Source organism: Apus apus, chromosome 5, assembly GCF_020740795.1.
Source record: "Apus apus isolate bApuApu2 chromosome 5, bApuApu2.pri.cur, whole genome shotgun sequence".
Lineage (NCBI taxonomy): Eukaryota > Metazoa > Chordata > Aves > Apodiformes > Apodidae > Apus > Apus apus.
In genome coordinates, this window is record NC_067286.1 from 53,813,020 (window position 1) to 53,834,953 (window position 21,934).

General features: G+C 40.6%; 1 protein-coding gene across 1 annotated transcript in view; it reads right to left on the reverse strand.

Moving 5' to 3' along the window:
- Positions 1 to 17,053: 17,053 nt before the first annotated feature.
- BEGAIN (brain enriched guanylate kinase associated) overlaps positions 17,054 to 21,934 on the reverse strand; it is a 154,237-nt gene continuing 149,356 nt past the window's right edge. Inside the window, 1 exon segment of the mRNA XM_051622581.1 lies at positions 17,054 to 19,155. Within this exon segment, the coding sequence (XP_051478541.1) occupies positions 17,782 to 19,155 (1,374 nt within the window). The 3' untranslated portion in view covers positions 17,054 to 17,781.

Below are 21,934 nucleotides of genomic sequence, written 5' to 3' on the forward strand. Positions count from 1 at the left end.
GATCTCAACTTGTAAACTGTGACACTGCTATAGCAGCCTGGTCACTGCTGCTTCAGCATCAGGTGAATTGCAAAATTCAGCTGAGGAGCTGTGTGCTTCCTCAGGTAACCAGCATTTTGAGAGCTTTACAGAGAAGTTAGTGGAGACACTGTGTCATTATTAAGATAAAGACAATGCTTTTGGGATTCCAGCTTCTGACATTATTTATATTTGGACCCCTTGGTCTCTACTTTAGAAGTTCAATATTTAATAATATTTTTATTAATGATACATAGAATTTTTTCCTTGTTTGCCAACATACTAGCTGAACTACAATAGTAATTATGCACCTACAGGGACTTTTGCTGTTTGGTGCATTTTGAATGCCCTTCAGAGAGAGGGAGGTTTGCAAGTGGGAAGCCTGACAAGGTTTCTCTGAGGGAATCAGCAATTTCTTCTGTTACTTTTTCAATTGCTTCTATTAAGTTGCATGCTTTCTTTGGCACAAATGAGCTAAATGCCACTGAAATAAATGAAAATGCATCCTTTTTTACAAAACAAAAATGTAACCAGGACCTTGGCAAAAAACAATCCTTGACTTAAATGCTTATATTTGGTCAATCCTTATACCCTGTATTTAAATTTGGATGTGCTCATACAAATCCTTGACAATGCTTGGAAACGATGTTCCACTAAATGAAAACTCCTTTCCTGCTCCATTATAACTTGTTTGGTGAGTCTAGACCTTGGAACTGGAGATACTGCTTTTCTGTTCACATTAGTTTGCTGCTGGAATGACTAACAGGTAGCCCTAAGATGAATTTGTTGTTTCCTCCCCCATTACTTTACCCTCTCATTTTCCATAGATTTTGAAGGATGCTGAAACATTCCCTCAGGGACTGCAGTTCTAAAAAAAAAGATCTTGACCTTTTCAATGTGTTTTAAAATGCCTTTTACTTAGGTGTCTGTCAAGGGTGACCTTTGAGAGAAATCATATTCTTCACAATCTGCACTGAGAGCTGATGGTAGCATTTTTATTCAAGTTGGGAAGCCTATTCCTACTTAACTTTCCACCAGACTCCTCTAGTTTTATAAATTCCCATTAGTTTTGCATTAATTATTCCCGTACCTGGGCTCTTCTTGGAAGGTGGCAACTGTGTGAGGGAATACAAAATAGTTTCACAAGAGAACTTGTCAGAGGAAAATTTTGGCAGTAATTTGAGTAAATTATGGCAAAAAAAATCAATGGACTCTTCAGATATTTTCTAGAGGGTTGTTATTTTTCTCCATAAGGGCTCATAATTTGCTCCTGAAATTAATAGCTCTGTTTTTATTTTTAGCATTCATAATTAGACATTAATTTACTCCCTGAATGCTTACGTTTCAAGTTCTGCAATCATTCCCTTTTGAACAAGTACTACTATAATTCTCCATGAGGAAAATTTATGACAATTAAGTACATTTGAAGTGTCACTATGTTATCTGGGTGATTTACGTTCACATGAAGCACAGTCCAATCCATGCTGAAGTCCCTGTCAGTCACAGATGACTCAACAGGAATTCAAATAAAGGCTTCCATGCCATGTTGCTGCACAGGTCTTACCCTCACAAGTTCTACATAAATCTTGGCTTTCTGCTTCTAAACATAACTTCTGCCACATATCTCAAGAACGATTTTAAATTGACTCATGTTTTCTTGTTATTTTTTTCCCCTCTGCTTCTGTTATTTCTCTGCTTGTTGGTCCTTAACAGCATCTCAAGACAGGGAGTACTGCATGGTCGGATGCCTGAAATATACCTGTCCCATTGTGAGCACAACCACAAGGAAACCTGATGTTGGAAAACTTTCAGCCATCAGTTTATCCGGCCTGTAGAGAACATGCTAAAGCATGGTGGCAGTAGCTGTGGCTGGGAAGTTATTAAGTACATATCAACATAACAGTGGCTGTGTTGATGTCTGTTTTGAATGCCATCTTTCATCAACCAAATACTATGATGATTTGTGAAAAAGACCTACATCAAACATATTAATTTTGGTTCATCTACATGTGGTGCCTAGTTTTACAGAAACTAGTCTTCAGAACAGTCAGTCACCCAGGCAGATATTTAGGAACACTTTCCGGTGTTATGACATAAGCATCAGTGAGATGGTAGTGCTTGTTTTTTCTTTAATACCTCTTAAACCTACTGATGCTTTTCAGACATTGATGTTAGTCTTGAACCTATTCTGCTTTCTCCCTATAACAAAATGTAAAGGTAAAAAGCATAGGTTCTTATAATTATGTTGGTTATAGAGCAGGAGGTCCTGAAGTCTTGCTTGCAGAGGACCACTGGGTGAGAAGTGCATTGTGCACTTACCACTTTATTTCAGACCCCCTGTGCTCACAGACTGTTTGCCAGAGCAGTGTCGTCTTGACAGCAGAGACCCAGCTCTGTCTGAGCATTGTGTTGTCCCTGGCACAGACCACTCTTGCATGGCTTCTTGCCATCGTGCGAGCCCTGCAGAGGGGAGGGGAAACCAGGGGAGGCTGGAAGGTGCAACAGACACAATTTTTGCTCCAGAAAGGCTGACACCTTTGAATACTCCACACTCACCTGCATCCTATGCAGCTGAAATACCCTTGTCACTGCTACGGGAGTGACAGTCCCCACTGGACTGGTTTAAGGTCTTCATAATTGGAAGTGCCTCTGCCATATTTGTATAGGATTTCTCAGGCTGCACTTCGGAAATTGCTCATACAGGATTTTAGAGGATTTGGTAGCAGATGTTTTAAAATGCTGTGCAGGTCCTGCACTAAACTTTTGGCTCATATTTGTGTGCAATTACTGAAAGAAATCTTGCTGGCATTGGTAATCCCAGTATGTAGTCTACAGGGTCCCAAAGGCTATACATGCAGTGAGATATTTAGGTACAACACCTTTAACTGAGAGGTTGATCTTTAGCCTGTCCAAGCCTGTGACAAAACTGTCTTTGCAGAAATGCTGGGAAACAGAAAAAAAATAGTGTTTGGGGAAGGAAAGCAAACTGCTATGCAGTTTTGTATTGTAGTATTTTCAGGAAGTGTTTTGAACACTTTAGGGCAATAAAGAAAAGGAGAGCTACTAGGTTGCCTTGCATCTTTCTTATGAAGAAGGAAATAATTGGTGGATGCCATTATCCAGCAGGCTAAACACATCAGGTGTCAGCGTGGCACAATGAAATCTCTGCTGTGGGCTGCACAAGAACCACTCTGCAACTGGGAACCATCTCAAGTGAGGGTGCTTTCTGCTAGGGGAGTTTTCAAGGAAATGAGTTCCTCACCTTTCAATGAAAGTTCTATCTTTCAAGCAGGAATGACATGCTTAACCGACACATTTGTCCCTTGCTGTAATGTCATTGAACAGTTTTGCATACTGGTTATATTCTGTCTTTAAAATAGAGTTTTATTTGTGTGTTAATGGCCTGCATTTACTGTCTCTTCTGTAGCTGGGGTAAGAAATGTACATCTAGCTTCTATAATGCAGCCAATTAAATGCTCTTGCTGTAGGGCTGAAACTCATTTAAATTATTAATAGAAAGTTTTTAATGGTAAGGAAATTGTCATACTTTAAGTATGAGGAATAATACATGTAAGTTTGAAAGCCCTGTGGTAGAAAATACCTTCCTCCTAATCAGGCTGTGGGTTTACATGCAAAGATAGACAGTCCAGCCAAAATCTTTGCTATTTTTTTCTAGGCAAGCAATACAATGCAGCAGCCAAATGGAAATTTGTTTGTTAAACAGAATTCAGAGCAGGTTGGTGTAGCTGCTGGGGGCTTATGCTGATAAGGATCAAGATGGGCAGTTTATCTGAAGTTTGTATTCTAATTTGTCTAAATTCCTGAATAATTCTAATGTGATTCAGTTGTGTAAGGCAATTAAATGTGACACTCCACAGCCAGATAGCACAGACAGTGTATCATCTATAGGTTTAAAATGAGCCCTAAAGCCTTTATAAGATTTGGGGTGTGGGGTGTTCCTAGGATGGCGAGAGGCATGAATTTAATGTACTGCAAATAAACTATGACATGAAAACTTTCACCATAGCCCGGAGAGGAGAGAAAATGCTGAGGAATGTCAAAATGAGAACATTTGAATGCAATGGGTAATTCCTGCCTGACACATGCATAGGGCTGGAGCAGGCTAAAAATTGATTAATTCAGCCAGCACAGTGAGGGAGAAGCTTGATTCTGATACCATCATTCATTTTGAGATAAGTCAAGTCATCCTCTGTATTTTTTTCCTCTTTGTTCTGTATTTCTGAGGAGCTGCTGCCCTTGTGCCTGCTCTGCAGATATGGGGCTCTGACCTCAGGAAACACAATGATTTTCTCTGGTCTACCTGTGAGAGAACTCTCTCCTGATCTCTCTTGATATCCAGGCTCTACTACTTGGACAACAGGCAGCAGGCTCAATCATCATCATCATCATCATCATCATCATCATCATCATCATCATCATCATCATCTGCCCACATCTTGGTTCCTGAAGGTCTGGGAGGTCCCCAGGTTTGGTTGTTGTTTTCTCCCTTGTTCTCTGGTATGTCTCACTTCATGGTAAGATTCTGTGATTCTTTTTGTTGCTATAAAGTCCTAGGCTGGGATTCCCAAGGTATGAAATATAAACATATCTCTTTCTCTCTTGTGCTCTTGCCTTATTTTTAAAATTGTGTTTGTTTGTTTGTTTTCTTTTTTTAAGTATTCACAGCTGTTCAGTCTACTTGCATTATGTATGCCACAAATGTCTTATACTTCCCAGACAGCCCATGGTACTTTTATCACTGGTGTAACGAGCAACTGTTGATGTGTGGAGTACAACTAACACTACAGCACCTGCATACCAACAGAGAGCCTTAGAGGAAACCCCTTAGATTTGTACTGGTGTAAATGTGGTCAAATTCTGACTGTCACCATCCTCTGAAAGAGTTACAGAAAAAGAGACTTTGCTTGTTGCCATCTGTCAGCACTATTGCATTCATGAAGCTTCTAGATTCTTGCTAGTTAGCCACCTGCTGAAGAGAGTGAGTGTGCTCTGCAATGGAGTGAGTGCCTCTGGAGAGTCTTTCTCAGATGATGAGTGCTTTCTTGTTGCCTTGTTAATAGCTGTACCAGTCCAATTAACTCCTTGCAAAGTCCTGCCTCTTGGAAGACTTCTCTTTCTATTTGATTTAATTTTTTTTCTAGAAAGAGCTATTTCCTTCAGCAGTTGTGTGAAGCAGTATCCACTCAGTAGGAAAATATTAAGGTTCAAAGCAATTTGGAAGTACTGATGTCTAGCTAGCACAGATGGCACTAATGGAAGAAGGTGCAGATGTGTCAAGGTAGTTTTTGGCAAGGGTGATGCCTTTTTGAACAGATCTTTTCAATGAATTGATAAATAGCTTTGGCTATTTGGTGCTACATGCAATGTCAGTGCTTGCAGAAACATGAGGTAGAGCCCAGCTTCTCTGTCAGAATTTCTGAGTAGTGTACATTGAGACATTTGCTCTGTTTCAGTTAAAGGGCTTTGTAAGGAGAAAGGACTGGCAAGAGAAAGGGGTGACTCACATTGATGGACTTTCTATAAATACTGGGGGGCAGTCATTCCAGATCCCCTGGTTTTGAAGGGCTCTGTCTTTCATCTTGTGCTGAACCTAGAGGACTGGAAGGACTATGGTCGGGAACACGGGATGGAGCAGTTTCCACAAAGACCCTCTAGTGGCAAGAAGAGTTTCTTGGGGGCACTGGAGTGAAGTGTAGGCAGCCACATGCATGTCGGAAGAAGTAATTCTAGCAGAGGTAGGTCTGCTACACACACAGCTGATTAACTTCTGTTTTCAGACTTAAACAATATATTTGGCCTCTGGAAGCTGAAAGTCCATCATGATCTTGGAGAAATGAAGGGGGCTATTTGAACTTCATCCAAAGTGTGAGGCATGTGTAGCTGTGTGATGAGGTATCATAGCCCAGGGACTGGTTTATGAATAGGGAATTTTAGATTTCACATTAAAAGGGGAAAAAAGCTAAGAATAAGAAAACATGATATTTGGTAAAGCTAGGCAGGTAATGCAATATACATGGCCGTGCAATTACAATCAAGAGATGTCAAGTACTGTATAATCAAGTAATAAGAGACAATCTTTCCTCCATAAGCTTTTGGAGTAAAAAGATGGAAGAATTATCCTACATTTTCATAAGGGTAAAATGCAAATATTGGACAAATTAACTGTTTGTCAGGGCTTTGAAATTGTGTGTTTATTTTCATGAGTTACAAGTTAGGTTGCTTGAGTGGGAGCAACACTTTGTCTCTAAACAAAGCAGATATTTAAAACTCAAACCAGAATGTTGTAGACGTGAGAGACAAGTAGAGTTATGAGGAGTTCAAGCAAGAAATCAAGTTTAATTGGTGCTGTCTAGAGTGCCAAAAAATGCATTTCATCTTCTTCATCAATACAGAATGAAAGAAATTAAAAGACAGTCTAAACTTATTTTAAATAAAATACTTGTTTGAGGTCTTTGCAAAATGTGACTTCACTGGATTTGTTGTGTTTCCACATCGTGGCTTTCTGGGCTCTGAGATCTAAGTATTGAGCTGTGTACTGACACCCTTCTCAATTAGACCATTTCTACTTGAGTAACACGTTCTTCTGTTAAACTGATTTGGTTTCAGGATTGTTTTTCCCAAAAAGTGCCATGTCACTGTAGCTTGCAAAACATGATTTTTTTTCCCTCTTTATAAAGTAGGAGGGGAAAACAAGCCAAAATGAGAATGAAAGACAATAGACTGTGCTGCCAAAAGCCTTTACCTGGGACCTTTTCAAAATGTACCACCAAGATCAGGGCAACACAGCTGGAATGTTTTCCTGCATTTTGTGCTGACACAGCTGTCATCCTTGCTCTGCCTCCATTTCCTTATCTATCATGGAATCACAGAATACCACGTTGGAAAGGACCTCAAGAATCATCTGGTCCAACCTTTCTTGGCAAAAACACAGTTAAGACAAGATGGCCCAGCACCCTGTCCAGCTGAACCTTAAAAGTGTCCAATGTTGGGGAATCCACCACTTCCCTGGGGAGATGACTCCAATGGTTGGTTGTTCTCACTGTGAAAAAATTTCCTCCTGTGTCCACCCAGAACTTCCTGAGCAGTAACTTGTAACCATTAGCTCTTGTATTTTCCATGTGAATCCTTGTAAAAAGGGAGTCTCCATCCTCTTTGTAGGTACCCTTCAAGGACTGGAACGTGATGATGGGGCCTCCCCTAAGCCTTCTTGTCTTGATGCTGAACAAACCCAGTTCTCTAAGCCTTTCCTTATGTCATGGCAGCCTTCCCAGTCCTTTGATCATCTTTGTGGCCCTTCTCTGGACCCTCTACTGCATGTCCACGTATTTTTTGTATAGCAAGGGCCAAAACTGAACACAGTACTTCAGGTGTGGCCTGAAAAATGCTGAGTAGAGTGGGATGATAACTTATCTGTCTCTGCTAGTGATGCCCTTGTTGATGCAACCCAGCATCCTGTTGGCTTTCTTTGCTGCTGCAGCACACTGGTCACTCATAGTGAGTTTCTTGTCCACCCAGACCCACAGTTCCCTATCCACAGAGTAGATCCCACCCCGTGCTGCACTCCTGGATTATATTTTCCCAGGTGTAAAACATCACATTTGTCTTTGTTGAACTTCAAAAGGTTCTTCCCACTCTACCCTGGTCTTCATGCAGAATGGCTGTTCCTTTCCAAGTGTCTACCTCCCTGCTCAGTTTGATATCACTGACAAACTTCATCAGAGTATACTTGATCCCATCATCTAGATTGTTTCTGAAGACATTAAACAGTGTTAGGCCAAATATCAGTCCCTGGAGGAATCATTGCAGGTTTCCAATTTGAGAAGGAGCTATTTACCACCACCCTCTGGGTGCGGCCTGTCAGCCAGTTACCCACTCACTGCACAGACCACTTGACTGTAACACATCAGTTTCTCTAGGAAGAGGCTGTCAGGGATTGTTTCAAAAGCCTTGGAGAAATCCATGTAGACCGTGTCCACTGCTCAATCCACATCAACTGAGCAGGTTACTTTATCATAGAGGGCAATCAGGTTCAGCAGTCATGATTTGCCCTTGCTGGCTTTCCCCAATCATGTGCCTCATTTGACTTGTGGTAGCCCCAGAAGGATTTGTTCCATAACTGTCCTACAGAGTGAAGAAAGACTGGAGGGCTTATAAATTCCTGGTTTATTCATTAAGACCTTGTAGATGAGAGCAGCCCTGCAGAAAAGGTCCTGGGGGTACTAGTGGATCAAAAGCTGGACATGAGCCACCAGTGTGCAGTTGCAGCCCAGAAGGCCAACTCCATCCTGGGCTGTATCAAAAGAAGTGTGGCCAGCAGATGGAGAGAGGTGGTTCTGCCTCTCTACTCTGCCCTGGTGAGACCTCACCTAGAATACTGTGTCCAGCTCTGGTGCCCCCAGCACAGGAAAATGTGGACCTGTTGGAACGTGTCCAGAGAAGGGCCATAAAGATGATCCAAGGGCTGGAGCACCTCTCTTATGAGGACAGGCTGAGGGAGTTGGGGTTGTTCAGCCTGAAAAAGAGAAGACTCTGGGGGGACCTCATAATGGCCTTCCAGTACCTGAAGGGGGCCTACAGGAAAGCTGGAGAGGGTATTTTTACAGGGGCTTGCAGTGAGAGGATGAGGGGTAATGGTTTTAAGCTGACAGAAGAGAGATTTAGGTTAGAGATCAAGTGTAAATTCTTCAGTGTAAGGGTGGTGAAATGCTGGAACAGGCTGCCCAGAGATGTTGTGGGGGCTCCATCCCTGGAGGTGTTCAAGGGCAGGTTGGATGGGGCTCTGAGCAGCCTGTTCTACTGGAAGGTGTCCCTGCCCATGCAGGAAAGTTGGAACTCGATGATCTTGAAGGTCCCTTCCAACTCAAGGAATTACATGATTCTGTGAAAATTCTGTGATTCTTGGTCCACCTGCTTCCCTAATGTTTATTCTGTAGCTTGTCAGGAAAACTCAAGCTTGTCCAAAACAACATGCTGCAAGTTCTCAGCTCAGTTGCACATTTTCTTTGGGCAGCTCCTGTCATGACCTGAGTAGGGCAACCCAGGGAGATTCAGATTGGACTCCCTTGCTTTCTAAACTCCTTTTTAGACAAGAGCCCAGATGCAGCTGGATCCAACCTGTGTCTCAGACCTGAGCCTTCCACGGAGAGGGATTAAAACGTCAGGGTCTGAGGAAATGCTCGACCATCCAATACCCCTTGATCAAATTAAGGTGAAACGACACGCAAATGACACTGTATTTGAATATTAGGTTTACTTAAAGCTATAGAAGGAATACAGATACTTCAATTATTGTCATAGGCTACACAATCATAAAGGCTGGCAATTAGATCACAAGAGTATAATACATATATGTTCAAGCTGCATGACCTGAGAAAAAATAATGGTTAGGCCTTGCGTTATGTAATGATGATAGGAAGGAAGAGAGAGAAGGAGAAGAAAAGTTTAAAGAGATTGATAATAGAAAGTCACCAGTCCTGGATCCAGCGTTGGGCCAGCGAAAGGGGGAAAGTTGGTGTCAGTGAGGCTCCCCAGAGCCCACCATTGCAGCCTGCTGTTTTATAGGCAGTTTCCTTGTTTAGCAAGGATGAGCAAGCCTGAGTCATGCGTCTGAGCAGCTGGAGTGGACCTCTGCCCCTTGATCCCTTGATCCTTATCTCAGTCTCTGTACCTGCAGGTTGAAGGCCACATGCAGACCATCAGTGCAGTCTCCATCCTCTCAGGAAGGCCTTTTGGGATGCAAACGAGACCTAGTTTAGGGGTTACAATGGGGTTTTGACACCAGTTCCAGCAAGTATAGGTCCTGAGGGCTGGTTCCTCACAGCTCGGCTGTGTGTGTTCTCTAGGCAAAATATGAAAAAAGATCTATCTTATCATATATGAGCATTGAGAAATTATTTTCATAGTTTCGATGAACAGATTAATTTTAAAATTTTCTTTCTTCCAGTTTCAGTCTTGCCTTCCTCACTTCCAGGCTATTGTGGACTCTGGAAGCACAGGTAAATGGGGATGAATCTCAAAACGGTGATGCAGTTCCCGTACTAAGATTGGGCTTAAGAAAGTGATCTTTCATTCTTTATCTATCTCTCGAATTATAACATAAACACAAGACCAAGATCCTCAAAATCTGCGAAAACCAAAATAGCTAACTCCTCACTAGCTCACTGGGATTAGATTAGGCATCCCATTTTAGTGTAAGTCTCTGGGCTTTGAGGATAAGAGCATTTCCCTCACTTGTGGAAGATAAAGACTGTGAGGTGCTGATGGTCCATTGAATAGCTTGTCAAATTATAGTTGAGAGAATCATAAACCCTGACATACTTCCTGCCAGAAATAATCCTACTAGAGTCAAGACTCAACTTCTCAGAAGTGCTGCTACTGTCATCTTCAGTTTCTCAGGCTGATGGCACAATAACTTCCTTACAATGAGAAGCTGCATGCTGCCCGAACATTCAGTGTAGGGCTTCCTCCTCATACCACATGTCAGAGTTTTAGCCAATAACCAGGTGACAGATGCTCTCTTTTATCTTCACACTACTCTTCCAGGTGAAGATAGAAGGGGAATAAGGGAGAAAGACTTTAAGGTTGGGAAAAAACATGGTGGTGAATCACATAAAAAAATATAAAAATATGTAAATGTGGACTCCACGCTCCTCAGTTGGTAATTACTTCCCAACCAGAAAAGTCCCAAACTGGACTCAGCAGCATATGGGGGTGCCTGAGTCCAGGGTCCCAGTGACAGTCCACAAAAGCCTTGGAGCAGCCACACTGGGCCTACCTGGGGAAGGCAGAAGGCAACCTGTCTCAGCAAACAGTGTTCTCTGGTAAGAAAACAGGCTGCAGGCACACCAGCAGCACAGGGAGCAATGACCAACAAGCAAACCCTGATCCAGGCGAGGAGGCCAGAGCAGGGCTCCCTGAGGAGCCATTTGATGCTGAGCCCCATGGGCAGGAGCGCTGTAATTGGTCCCTCTGGGTCACCTCACCTGCCCCCGCCTCCCCCCAGGCCCAGCTGCTCCCCCATCCTGTAGCTGCCACCTCCAAGGCTGGCTACAGCCAGGGGGTCCTGGGGGGCTCGGGTCAGGGTGGCTGTAGGAAATGCTTACCCTGGGACTCTCAAGCCAGGACACCACACTACTCACCTGGCGTACAGACTAAGGGGCTTTCTACCATAGGAAAAGAGCTAAATGAGGGCCTGACTGGGAGCCTGCTGAAATCCATAACCCACACATGCTGAGAATAGTTTTTATTCCTTGTGCTCTCTTTTGTGGTGTCACATGTGAAGAACTGGAATGGGAAAGGATGCTGACTAACACTGACATTACAAATTTAATTAATCTGGTACTTGCTGCTGTTTCTCTTCTAAATCATAGAGCTGTCATTGCTCAGCCAGGTATAGTAAATACTGCTGTGGCTCTGCAGCTCATCTGTGTGTCTGCTCTGATTCATAAGTTACAAAGAAAAAATCTAGATGGGTGGATAAATTTAAACATTAATTCATTAGAGCTGACTTCAAAAACAAGAATTTGTCCGAATAATCATAATTAAGAGTATTTATGTAAATACGTCAGTGATGGGTGAGTTGCTAAGAAAGTATTTAAGTCCCATCGGGGATCTTTTCCAATTATTGCATCTTGTATCAATCACAGTTTTGGCCCTAACAGATTAAGATATTCTCCCTGCTCTGGGAGGTAATAATTGCCTGCAGGGATCATTCTTGCCTCAGTAAAAGAGGAGCGGGGTGCAGTAGGGACCTTGTCACTTCCCACAGATGTAGGATGTAGGGTTGTTTGCAGCCTGGAAGAGCTCCCATCTGGCAGAAGTAAGAGTGCACTTCTCTGCAGCATGGGTGCTTCAGAAGCCTGGAGAAAGAGAAAGCTCAGGGGGCTCTGAACAACAGCCTTCCAAGCTGCAAGGAGGTTATCAGGAAGACAGAACCAGGGTCTTCACAGTGGTGCCTTTGACACCAAGCTGGTGTCTAGGCAGGTCTTGTGGAGTGAAAAGCTGTGTGGGGACCACTGACAGATGGTCACCATCTGAGCCCACTGCCCAGCTCTGTTGCAGCTGGACACTTTACTCCTGGATATCTGTGGAACTCTGACCTGTATAACTAGCTGCAGTTTAAGTCACACTTTTCAAGGCTTTAGGTAACTTTTTCCTAGTGTTACTTGACATTAAAGATGACATTAGGATCCTGTTTCCCTTGTGATTCCTATAAACACAGAGTTCTTATTTGCTCTCTCCTACTAATCAGAGGTTTGTGGGGATGTGGTTTCGTGGGTATTTGGGGATAGTGCATAAGATAACGTACTTTATTAAGATAAAATCTTACTATGTTTGCACTTTGAAACCTAAATCGAAGATCTGATTGTTAAAATTGTTTTACAGTAGGGAAATTTAATTGTAACTATTCTGAAGCCATTAAGAGGTTATGGGCAAGAAACTTGTATTTATCTGCTTTTGTAGTTAAGACTCAACATCCGTACAGCTTGCCATGAAAGTGGTTAGTAGCTATTAATTAGTGACAGAAGATACATACACTTTACTGTTGTAAAGGGTTAGAATATATTGCTTATACTTAGGCAAATTATCATGACACATAGTGGATCTACAAATAATCTACTGTTATAATTATGTCTTTTTAAGAGAGACAGCCCCTGGATCCAAGTGTTATAAAAGATCCTGCACTGAAAGTGGAGAAGAATTGCAATAGAAGTTTTCCCAAGCAAGAGGAGAAAAAAAAGAGTCCCAGATCTATTAATTTTGGGAGAGATGTTAGAGCCTAACAAACCTGCAATTGAAACTCTGTGCAGGACAGCATAACTGAAAACAAACCCTCAGACTTACCAGTGGTGAAAGAAGAATACAAACTAAACCTACAGGTCTCAAGTCCGTCATGAGCAAACCCAAAGTACAAGAGCTGAAGAATTAGGGACAACACAGAAAGGAAGCATATGAAAAATATTTGCTTTTCAAATGCACCGATTTCCAGGAGACAAGCTCCTATTCTAGAATCCTGGCCTGGAATTCTTTGGATCAAAGTTCAAAGCTTTATATTTGGCTGTATGAAAATTCATTTCATTTAAGTGAGGCTTTGCTTAGGGATGCCTGTAACCAACTGCCTACAGTTATTAAGAATTTCAGTGCTGGGAACGTTGCACATGCAGTATCTTTGATCTAGGTAGTCCCACTCTTTCCTTGTACAGCTTTTTTGTACAGTGGATTTGAACAGCTCAGTGTTCATACTAAAATATTCTGGTGTTCAGCAGTAGAAAAACGTGGAGGGTCTTACTTGAAAAATGATGGAAATAGAGCCCTGCATGGAGTGTGTTCTGAGGAAAAATTGAAAGGACTACATATGCACAATTTAAGCAATAGTTAAGGAGAGAGATAATATTTTATATTGATTACAGGATTGCAAATATGAATGGAGGATAAGAATTTTCTAGGAAATTCCAAAGGATACTACTTAGTATTTTAAAATTAAACAAGGGAAAATTAATCTAAGTAGTTGTATAATTATGCTTTATAAGAGATGTTGGAATGGAAATTCTTTTTAATTAAAAGTGCTGGGAATTGATGAGTTGGATACGTTTTCTAGTTGGGAAGAAGTTGTTAACAAACTTTTGTATTGAAAACCACCTATTTTATGGCTTGCCTATGACTGAAACTTAAATATTTAAACTGTTTGTAGACTTCTAAAAACTTTATAAGTGATACATGTTATTAACAATTATTGGAATTTTGATTTTTGTTTACCTTAATTTGGATTGACAAAACTATTCTTACATCTCAAAAAATGCATTTGCCTTACATAATTTCATAATACTTACGCACTGTGGTTCCTTGTGAATTGTATCTTATTTTCCTAGTATCTTTTTTGTGTTCTTATCTAATATGTGATTTGTTATGCCTCACTATGATATTTTTTGGCTTCCTTTGTTTTTCCTTGATCAATGTTCTGTGTCATGTATATTTTGCTTTCAGTTTTCATTCATTCAAATGACATTTCTCATCTTCTGCTTCATTGCACTGTTGAGGACTTGCCACTTCTTTTCCTCACCCTTTCTGTTCTTGCTCATGGCAAATGAAAAAATTAATCAAAGCAAAAAATCCTGCTATAAATACTTACAAACCCTGCATACAGAATCTGACTACTTCAGATGTCATGTGAAAAAGTGAAGTTTTGTGGCAACATGGAGACACCTTGGCATTTTTGTAATGCTTAAAAAAAAATCGGGCAGTACTGTCCTTGGGAAAAGGTATTTGGAGGCAAATTCTGAGCCACTGGAGTGAAAGGGTCTGTGACACTGTTCTTTGGCTGAGGACCTGTTGTTTTGCATAGCTGCAGTTACTTTTGATTAAATGAACATAAATGTAGCATCAAGTTCATCAAACCACGTGTTTGAGTAAAAAATGGAAATAAGCTGAGAACAATGTTTCAGATGCTGCTGAGCATCAGAAATGTCCTATAGAAGATCAGTGCTCTGAGGACTGCTGTGGCAGACAGACCTACCACCCCTTCCACTTGGATTAAAACATACCTTCTCCTTCTGAACCAGATAAAACTGATTTGCTTTCCCACCCTCTACTATGTCTATTTTTAACCAGGTTCAATCTTGTGAAATCTCAGTGGCTGTCAAACCTGTACTTGGGACCAACGTGTTGTCGCATGGCACAACAAACCCTCTCCAACTCAAGGTGCACAACAGGAAGGAGAAACCAAGTGAGCAAAAGTGGGTAGTTGATTTTAAGTATCTGCAAGAACATACTCCAAATGTCTTCTGAGCCCTGACAGGATTGTTTGGATGATTTTCTCCCAGTGTGAAAACTGAAGGTAAGCAAAAACTTAAGACACCACCACAAAGGAAATGTAAATCTGTTGTGGAAACACTTGGTCCCTCTCTGTGGTTGCCTCAAGAAATAAAAACAGAATGTTTCAAAAAAAAAAAAAAAGAAGGAATATTTTATTGCAATATTTCAATGCTGTTTTTGTTTTAAAAAACTAAACAAAAACATAGTAAAACCTGTAAAACTGAATAAATTTTTTTGTGAATTATATAAACTTTTATTCTCCTGTTCATAGAAAAATTACTAAGTTAATCTAAGTGCTTCTAATTAAAATCAAGACATTGAAGCTGTATAACTTTTCCAGCCATTTTGATTGATTCAGTTGAAATTTGTTACAGAGTTACATATTGATCTGTAACAGAATTTGTTACAGAAAAATGTTACAAGGTTATAGGCAATTTTACAAGGCAAACACAGTGCTAATTGGATGGAAAGGCTGGTTTCAATCTGTATACTAGTGCACATAAACTGGGAAAAAGAATCAAGCGAAGCATAGAAGCAGACTTTGAAATTGCATTAGCGTGAAAGAAAATAATAGAACAGGATATTAAATAATCAGAGACACAATATCTAGCAGAAACTTGATTTTATGTAATTTCCAAAGTAACAGTATAGTGTCAAACAATGAATGATATTATAAGTAAGATTAGTCTGATACTGTGTTCCAGTTCATAAATGTCATGGTTTATTTTTCCATAGCTTACATATTTTCTTAGGTGAGATGACAGTTAATTTTCACCTCTTGCATGCAAATCCTTGTATTCATTGCCCAGAGAAATTAATGTCTTGCCTTAGAGATTGTCTAAATTTTATATACCTAAATGAGTCACCAGGGAGATTTTTTCATGTCTCTTCTATCTTAGTGCATTGAAGAGGAAATAACTTTTTTTGATTTCCAAGTATATTTACTGCACACTCACTGTGAGCAAATATGGGAGCATAAAAGCACAAGGTGTATTACAGCTTTTGTAGTGAAATAAGCCTCACTTTCAGGCTAATGTTGTGCCTTACCTGTGTGATATTATTAGCTACCATTGTTCTTCACAGTGCTGCTACAGATCTTGGAGGAACTGTAGGGACTTGATGCCAGATCTTCCCAATAGCACAGCAAGTACTTGCACACAACAGTAATGGTCACATTTTTGTATTATCCATGAAGAATACAGAGAGCAGTGGGAAATGTTGATGCCAAATACATTGAACCTGTGGTCTCATGATTTAAGATAATTACGTGGGAAATGAGTGGTTCTGTATTCCTCGTTCATAGTTACTTGCCAGGTGACTGCTTTCAGAGAATCAGCAGAAAATAAATATATCTTAATAGGTAATGAATGGTAGGTCATTATTTTAGATTTATAAGGAACTATTTTAGATTTCCACAGTGATCTCACCAATTACTACCACCTACTGCACTAAGTAAGGTTTTTACCCATGCATGAGCTGGTCAGAGCCAGTATTTCAAGTACAGGATGCACCCTCAGTGAATAATAATTATTAAATATTTATTGCTGTATTCTGTCTGTTACCAAGCCAAAATACAGAAGCCAGGATGAAAATCCACAGCATTTTCCTTTATCTCTTTTTTGTTTTTCTCCTTTTCTCTGTTTGCTCTTTCTCTTCTGTTACTGTCCAAGTTTTACACTCCTTAGTGGTGAAATGGTGAGAAAAAGAAAACTCTATGGAGGAAAAGCAAAAATTACAGGTAAAATCTTCAGCTTCTCAGAACCAGGGGTGAAGTTCCCATAGGCTACAGAACGCCAGACTTTCCTTATACATTAGCAAAATCTCTTTGTTAGAAATACCAAGCTACCTATGAAAAAGGCAACTGTGGGACATAGCAGTCCTAAAAGACCTAAAAGATTGTGTCAAACTGAAGTCACAAGTGTTCAAGTAATTTTCAGCCCTGCCTAGGGAATTTGAACCTGTTGGTAAACAGTCTGTTTTCCTTTTTAATTTTTCATGGGCTGATGAGAAGTTGTCCTTCTACACCCAGGGGCCACGGACTGAGAACCAGTGTTCTTGAGCCTACAGAGAAAGAGACTCCTTTAGAAAGCAATCTAAACCAGGAGCTTTACTCATTAACTTTTGCTGGACTGATGTCACCCAGAGCAATTCCATGTTGTATTGTCCTGGGTATGTTTTAATGAAGGAAAAAAACACCCCAAAATATCTCCACTGGTGTCTTTTATTAAGTAATGCAAAATACAGTATTAATTGTGACACTTCATGCATTTTAGACAATATAAATGCAAGCCTACAGAAAATGTGACAAAGAAACCCTCAATTACTTTTGAGGTAGTATACAAGGAAAAATAGGAAACCAGAAACACAGTGGATTAAAAGAACAAAATATTAGTATCACTTTGTGCATACATTAGTCACTCATAAATACATTTGTATGAAATAACTTAAGATACAATTCAATTCTTGTTAAAAAATATACTTCTTCAAATTCACCATTCTTGTTTGTTTTGTTTTCACATGACATTTTATGGTATTTTGTCAGGTGGATTTTTTTTTGACACCGCCGTCATTATTTTACCGTTTTCCTCCAAGAGCTTAGGCACAGATGGCCTCATGCACAAAAATAAATAAGAAACCTGCTTGAAGGGAAAAGAATTCTGCTCAAATAGCTTAGGATAGTCTAATAAATACCATTTTGCTTATAAAAATATTTCAGGTTTATAAAAGAGGGGAGGGGACGCTCTCCCACGTGGAAAGGATGTTAAGTGAAAAGTGCTGTATAACATTTTTTAAGAGATCCTGTTTTAAACATATAGTACCATTATGAATATATATTTTATAACAATCCTGTTTCTTAGAACCATATTGTTCACTAGAAGTATCAAACATTGTTTCCTTTTGTTTGTTGTCTTATTGCCATTTGGAAGATGCCTAGTTCAGAAGGGTTCCATATAATTGTGCTTTTGTAAGGCTGTCCTTCCGACTCAAACCAGTACTCCCAGTCCGTTGAAACTGCTGCTGTTTGCTGTGAATACCTGAATGGCTTCCTTGTTCCATGGAAGACTGGTGGATTTCTGAAGCCTCCATTGAACTCTGATTGAGGGACTCTGCTGAGCTGTTGGGGCTCACGTCCACGTATTCTCTTTTCAATACTGGGCTATTTTCAATGTTTTTGCTACTGCATAACTGGACGGTGATCCTTTCATTTTTTTGGTCTCTTGATTCTTTTGTTTTGTAAGTGGGCAATTTGTCCTGTTTACAGCTAGTACTGATGTCAATATTCAGGCCACTGTCTGTTCTCAGGAAGCAAGAATCCACAAGTCTGCTTTGGCAGATATCATCTCCCTCTGAGCAGCTATCTGCTTTGTAAGTAGCATAGATTGGGCTTGTTCTACTGTCTCCCTTCTTAATAGGACTGCTGTAGTACTGCTCTGAAAAACTACAGGGCGACAGCCTGTCAGTGTTCCTGTAAGAGTACGCACCAATGTCCTCCACACTCAATTGCCTCCATCGCCCAGGCAAGTCTTCTTCTGAAAGCTGGGTGCTCCTGCACTCGTTCCTCATTTTCTGATTTGCTAAAGCCTGCTGTGGTGCTATGGCTGAGAAATGAAAAGGTTCATTTGCATAAGGAGGCAGAGTCCTAGAGAAAGTGGGCGAGTTCTCATTGTCATCAGCAAGCTCCATGTGTTGCGCAGGTTTGGACTTGGCAAACCTAGGACTTCCCTGATGCTCATAACCTGCAGGTGACTTTCTTTCAAACAGTTCGTCTCGATTGCTCATGTAGATCGCTTGCTGAGAGGCTGTCAGAGTGTTGGCTTGAGCGTTCTCCTTCTCCTCAGATGTGACGCTGAAGCTGGAATAGGAGCTGGAGGTTGGTAAAGAAGTAATGTACTCTGGGAAGGCTTCATGAGAGAAGCTGGAATGGAAACCGTCTTCTTCAACAGTGCTGTCTGTGGAGTTCTGGGACCGCAGGAAGCCCACGTCTTTCACTTGTGTGTCCACACTCTGCCTCCTCTCCCTCCTCCTCTCCTCAGGGCAGTAAAGGGCGGTGTCACTGCAGTAAATGTCTGACTTGTACTGAGGCCTTTGCCCGAGTTTTCCAGCGGACTCCTGAAAACTGAGATCCCTTGTAGATGGGCTTGACAAGTGTGAAGACAAGCTGTTTGGATCTGGTTTTTCCAGCACTTTGGCAATGACACAAGTGGGTATGGTATCAGCGTAAGATGTGTGGCACAAGGGGACAGAAAGGCTGCACCCATGTTTTTCCAGATGGATGCTGACTCTTTCCTGAAAGTCAGATGGCAGCTGTAACATAAAGAGATAGCAAAGGGGACAGGAGAAAAGGGTACGTCAGTACTGGTGTCACCTTGGGCTTATTCAACATTGATAGACGGGTGCAGTTTATCACATTACATAGCCCACTATATATGGTTCTTTGACTAATGTGAGAGCCACAATTTAGGTGCATTTCTGAAAACACACATAATCAAATGATTTTCATTTATTAATGTTTGGAAATCTTTATCTGCTTTCCCTCATTTAAAAAAAATGGGAAACAGAAATGTTTCCCTCCAAGTTTATTCAGGTCAGAGAGGTGTATGTAAAGGATGTAGTAAACAACAATCTTAAGAAGGCAGGCAGGGAATTACAGCCTACAGCAGCATTTTCCAAACTGCCTGTATGGCTGTGATTTGCAGTTGGAGTGTGGGGGTGTGGAGGTCTCTGCTGGGGGGAAAAAAGAGGAGGAAGAGATCAGACCTATTCTGTTCTTTCTTGCCTTTCTTCGAGCTCATCTTTCTTTGTGCCAAATTGCCTTCTGCCCTCCAGCATTGCATTTGATAAGCAATGCTGTTTGAAGAGGCAGGAAAGTTTTTTTCACGGACACTTAAGCCAGTGGAACTGGCGGCTGTGACAGGAGTGTTCCTTCTGATAAGAAGCAAATTGAACCAGCTTCCCTGGCCCAGCAGTCAGACACTGCTTGTCAGATCAACCATCAACATCAGCCTCAGTGCTGTCCCCTCTTCCAGCAGCTCTTAGATGGCTCCATCTCTAGTTTCTTACTACACTGACAGAAATAAGAGCTAAGACCAGAATTTGCACTATAATTCCTGTGACAGACTAGTCAGAATTAACCTGTAACTCTGTTATGCATCCTAAATCATGTGGTTTTTAGAGAAAGTCAGGATCAGCTCCATGGACAGTGGTTCCATCTGTCAAGTGGACCAGAAGAGACTGAGAGACCACCTTCCTTGGTGCTGCTTGAAATTCTGGTAGGCAGTGCCTACACAGGTATCACCAAGCATGCTTGCCAGTCAAATTTTATCTGTCTTGCTCATTTCAGATCTCTATCAATGATCAGACAGAGATATGAGAGAGAGCTGCACGATGGCTGCCTCTCAGTAGTTCTTGCTGGAAATCAGAACTCGGTCTAAGTTTTGAGTTTGTGACTCCTTTGATATCCTTATTGATTTATCCCCCTTAGGAATTTAGACCTTGAATACTTGGCTGAACTCTGTTTTACTCTGCACTTTCTTTTCATAACTAGAAATCAAATTCCTCTTTACCAAATAATGAGTGGTCACCCCTATAGCCTGAACAACCTCACTTCCTCCCTAACCTTGTTTCTCTAGAGGAGACAACCTTACAAATACTGAAGTAGTCCTCCCTCGCTCTATTTTAGTAAAGAGAAATTTAAGGTCCTTGCTCCTTGTAATGATCTCACATTGTATAATATATGGAGCTCCTCTTTTTTCCTCTTCACTGTTAAGTTTTAAAAATTGGTTTAATCCCCAGAACTCAGTGTATTAAAAATATGGCATGTTATGAAATGACGTTCTTGTTCATGTGGAGTAGGATGAGTGATTTTTAACCAACAAACATTCCAGGATATTTTGGATTAATCATTATGTCATTAATTAGCTCACATCTTCCATTGGAAATAAAGAGTATGATATTGCCAATCTGCTGGCAGACAGCAATATTAGTCATAGTAAGTACAGATGGAAAAAGACTGAATAAACAAGCTGTAAAATATGGCTTCTGTAAATTGCCACAGAACTGAAGAAATACAGTTCATTTAATGTGAAACTGCTGTATGGGGCAGCTATTTTTGAGGTGCCTTGTAGCACGACTGTTTGATCTGTTTTATATACATTATTTAGATTAAAAAATTAATTATGAAAAAGAACATTATTTTCTGGGCATTGCACTGGAAACTAGAATTACTAAAATTATATTACTGTCACACTACTTTATTGTACTATAGTTTAGGCTTCTGCATAATGTACAATACTTTGTCAGGCAATATTTGCATTTGTAAGGAATTTATTGGCTGTGACAGCCATTCCCACTTGTTAAATTAATAAATACTTGGACTTATGAGTGCAAACTTTGCCTATTTAATTGAGCATATGACAGTCTGGGAAACTAGGGAGTTCCTACATTTGTGATAGTTTTCTGAAAGCAAACCACTAAGTACTTTTAAATTCTTAATTCTTGCTAATAGGTAGGGTGCTTTCAAGTGTGAATAATGTTATGATAATTCTTGGATATTAATTGCTAAGGCAAGCAATTAGTAGGACAAAATGACAGGACCAGCATAATGGTTAGTTTGGAAGTTCTATCTTAGTTCTGAAAAATAGTTCCTCATTTGACAGAAGAGCCTTGCCCTGTCTTTATTTACCAGGGTTGTTTAGTGCTCTAAAGCAGTCCACTGGCTTAGAAAAAATTTATAGATTCCACATTCAATTTTGCTTTATTCCACTGAAGAATTGCACAGGATAGACTATTTGGAGGGGCATTAGCCTGATGTGATTGAAGAAAGGAAGGCTTTTCTCAGTGACCTTCACTGAAGCAATCGACACAAGGAAGGTGCCATTGCTTTGTGTAGGGCCTGCATCCCTAAAGACAGTCTTGTTCACTGAGGTAATATTTGCCTACCCTTTAAGAAGACTGTTTCTCAAGCCTGTTTCCTTGGAAGCAAGGATTATTAATTAAAGTTTACACCTTGGAAATCAATCATTCGGTGCTCTGTTTGCTTTAGAAAAAGATATTTTTTCTGTCAGTCCATTTTAAAATTCAGATT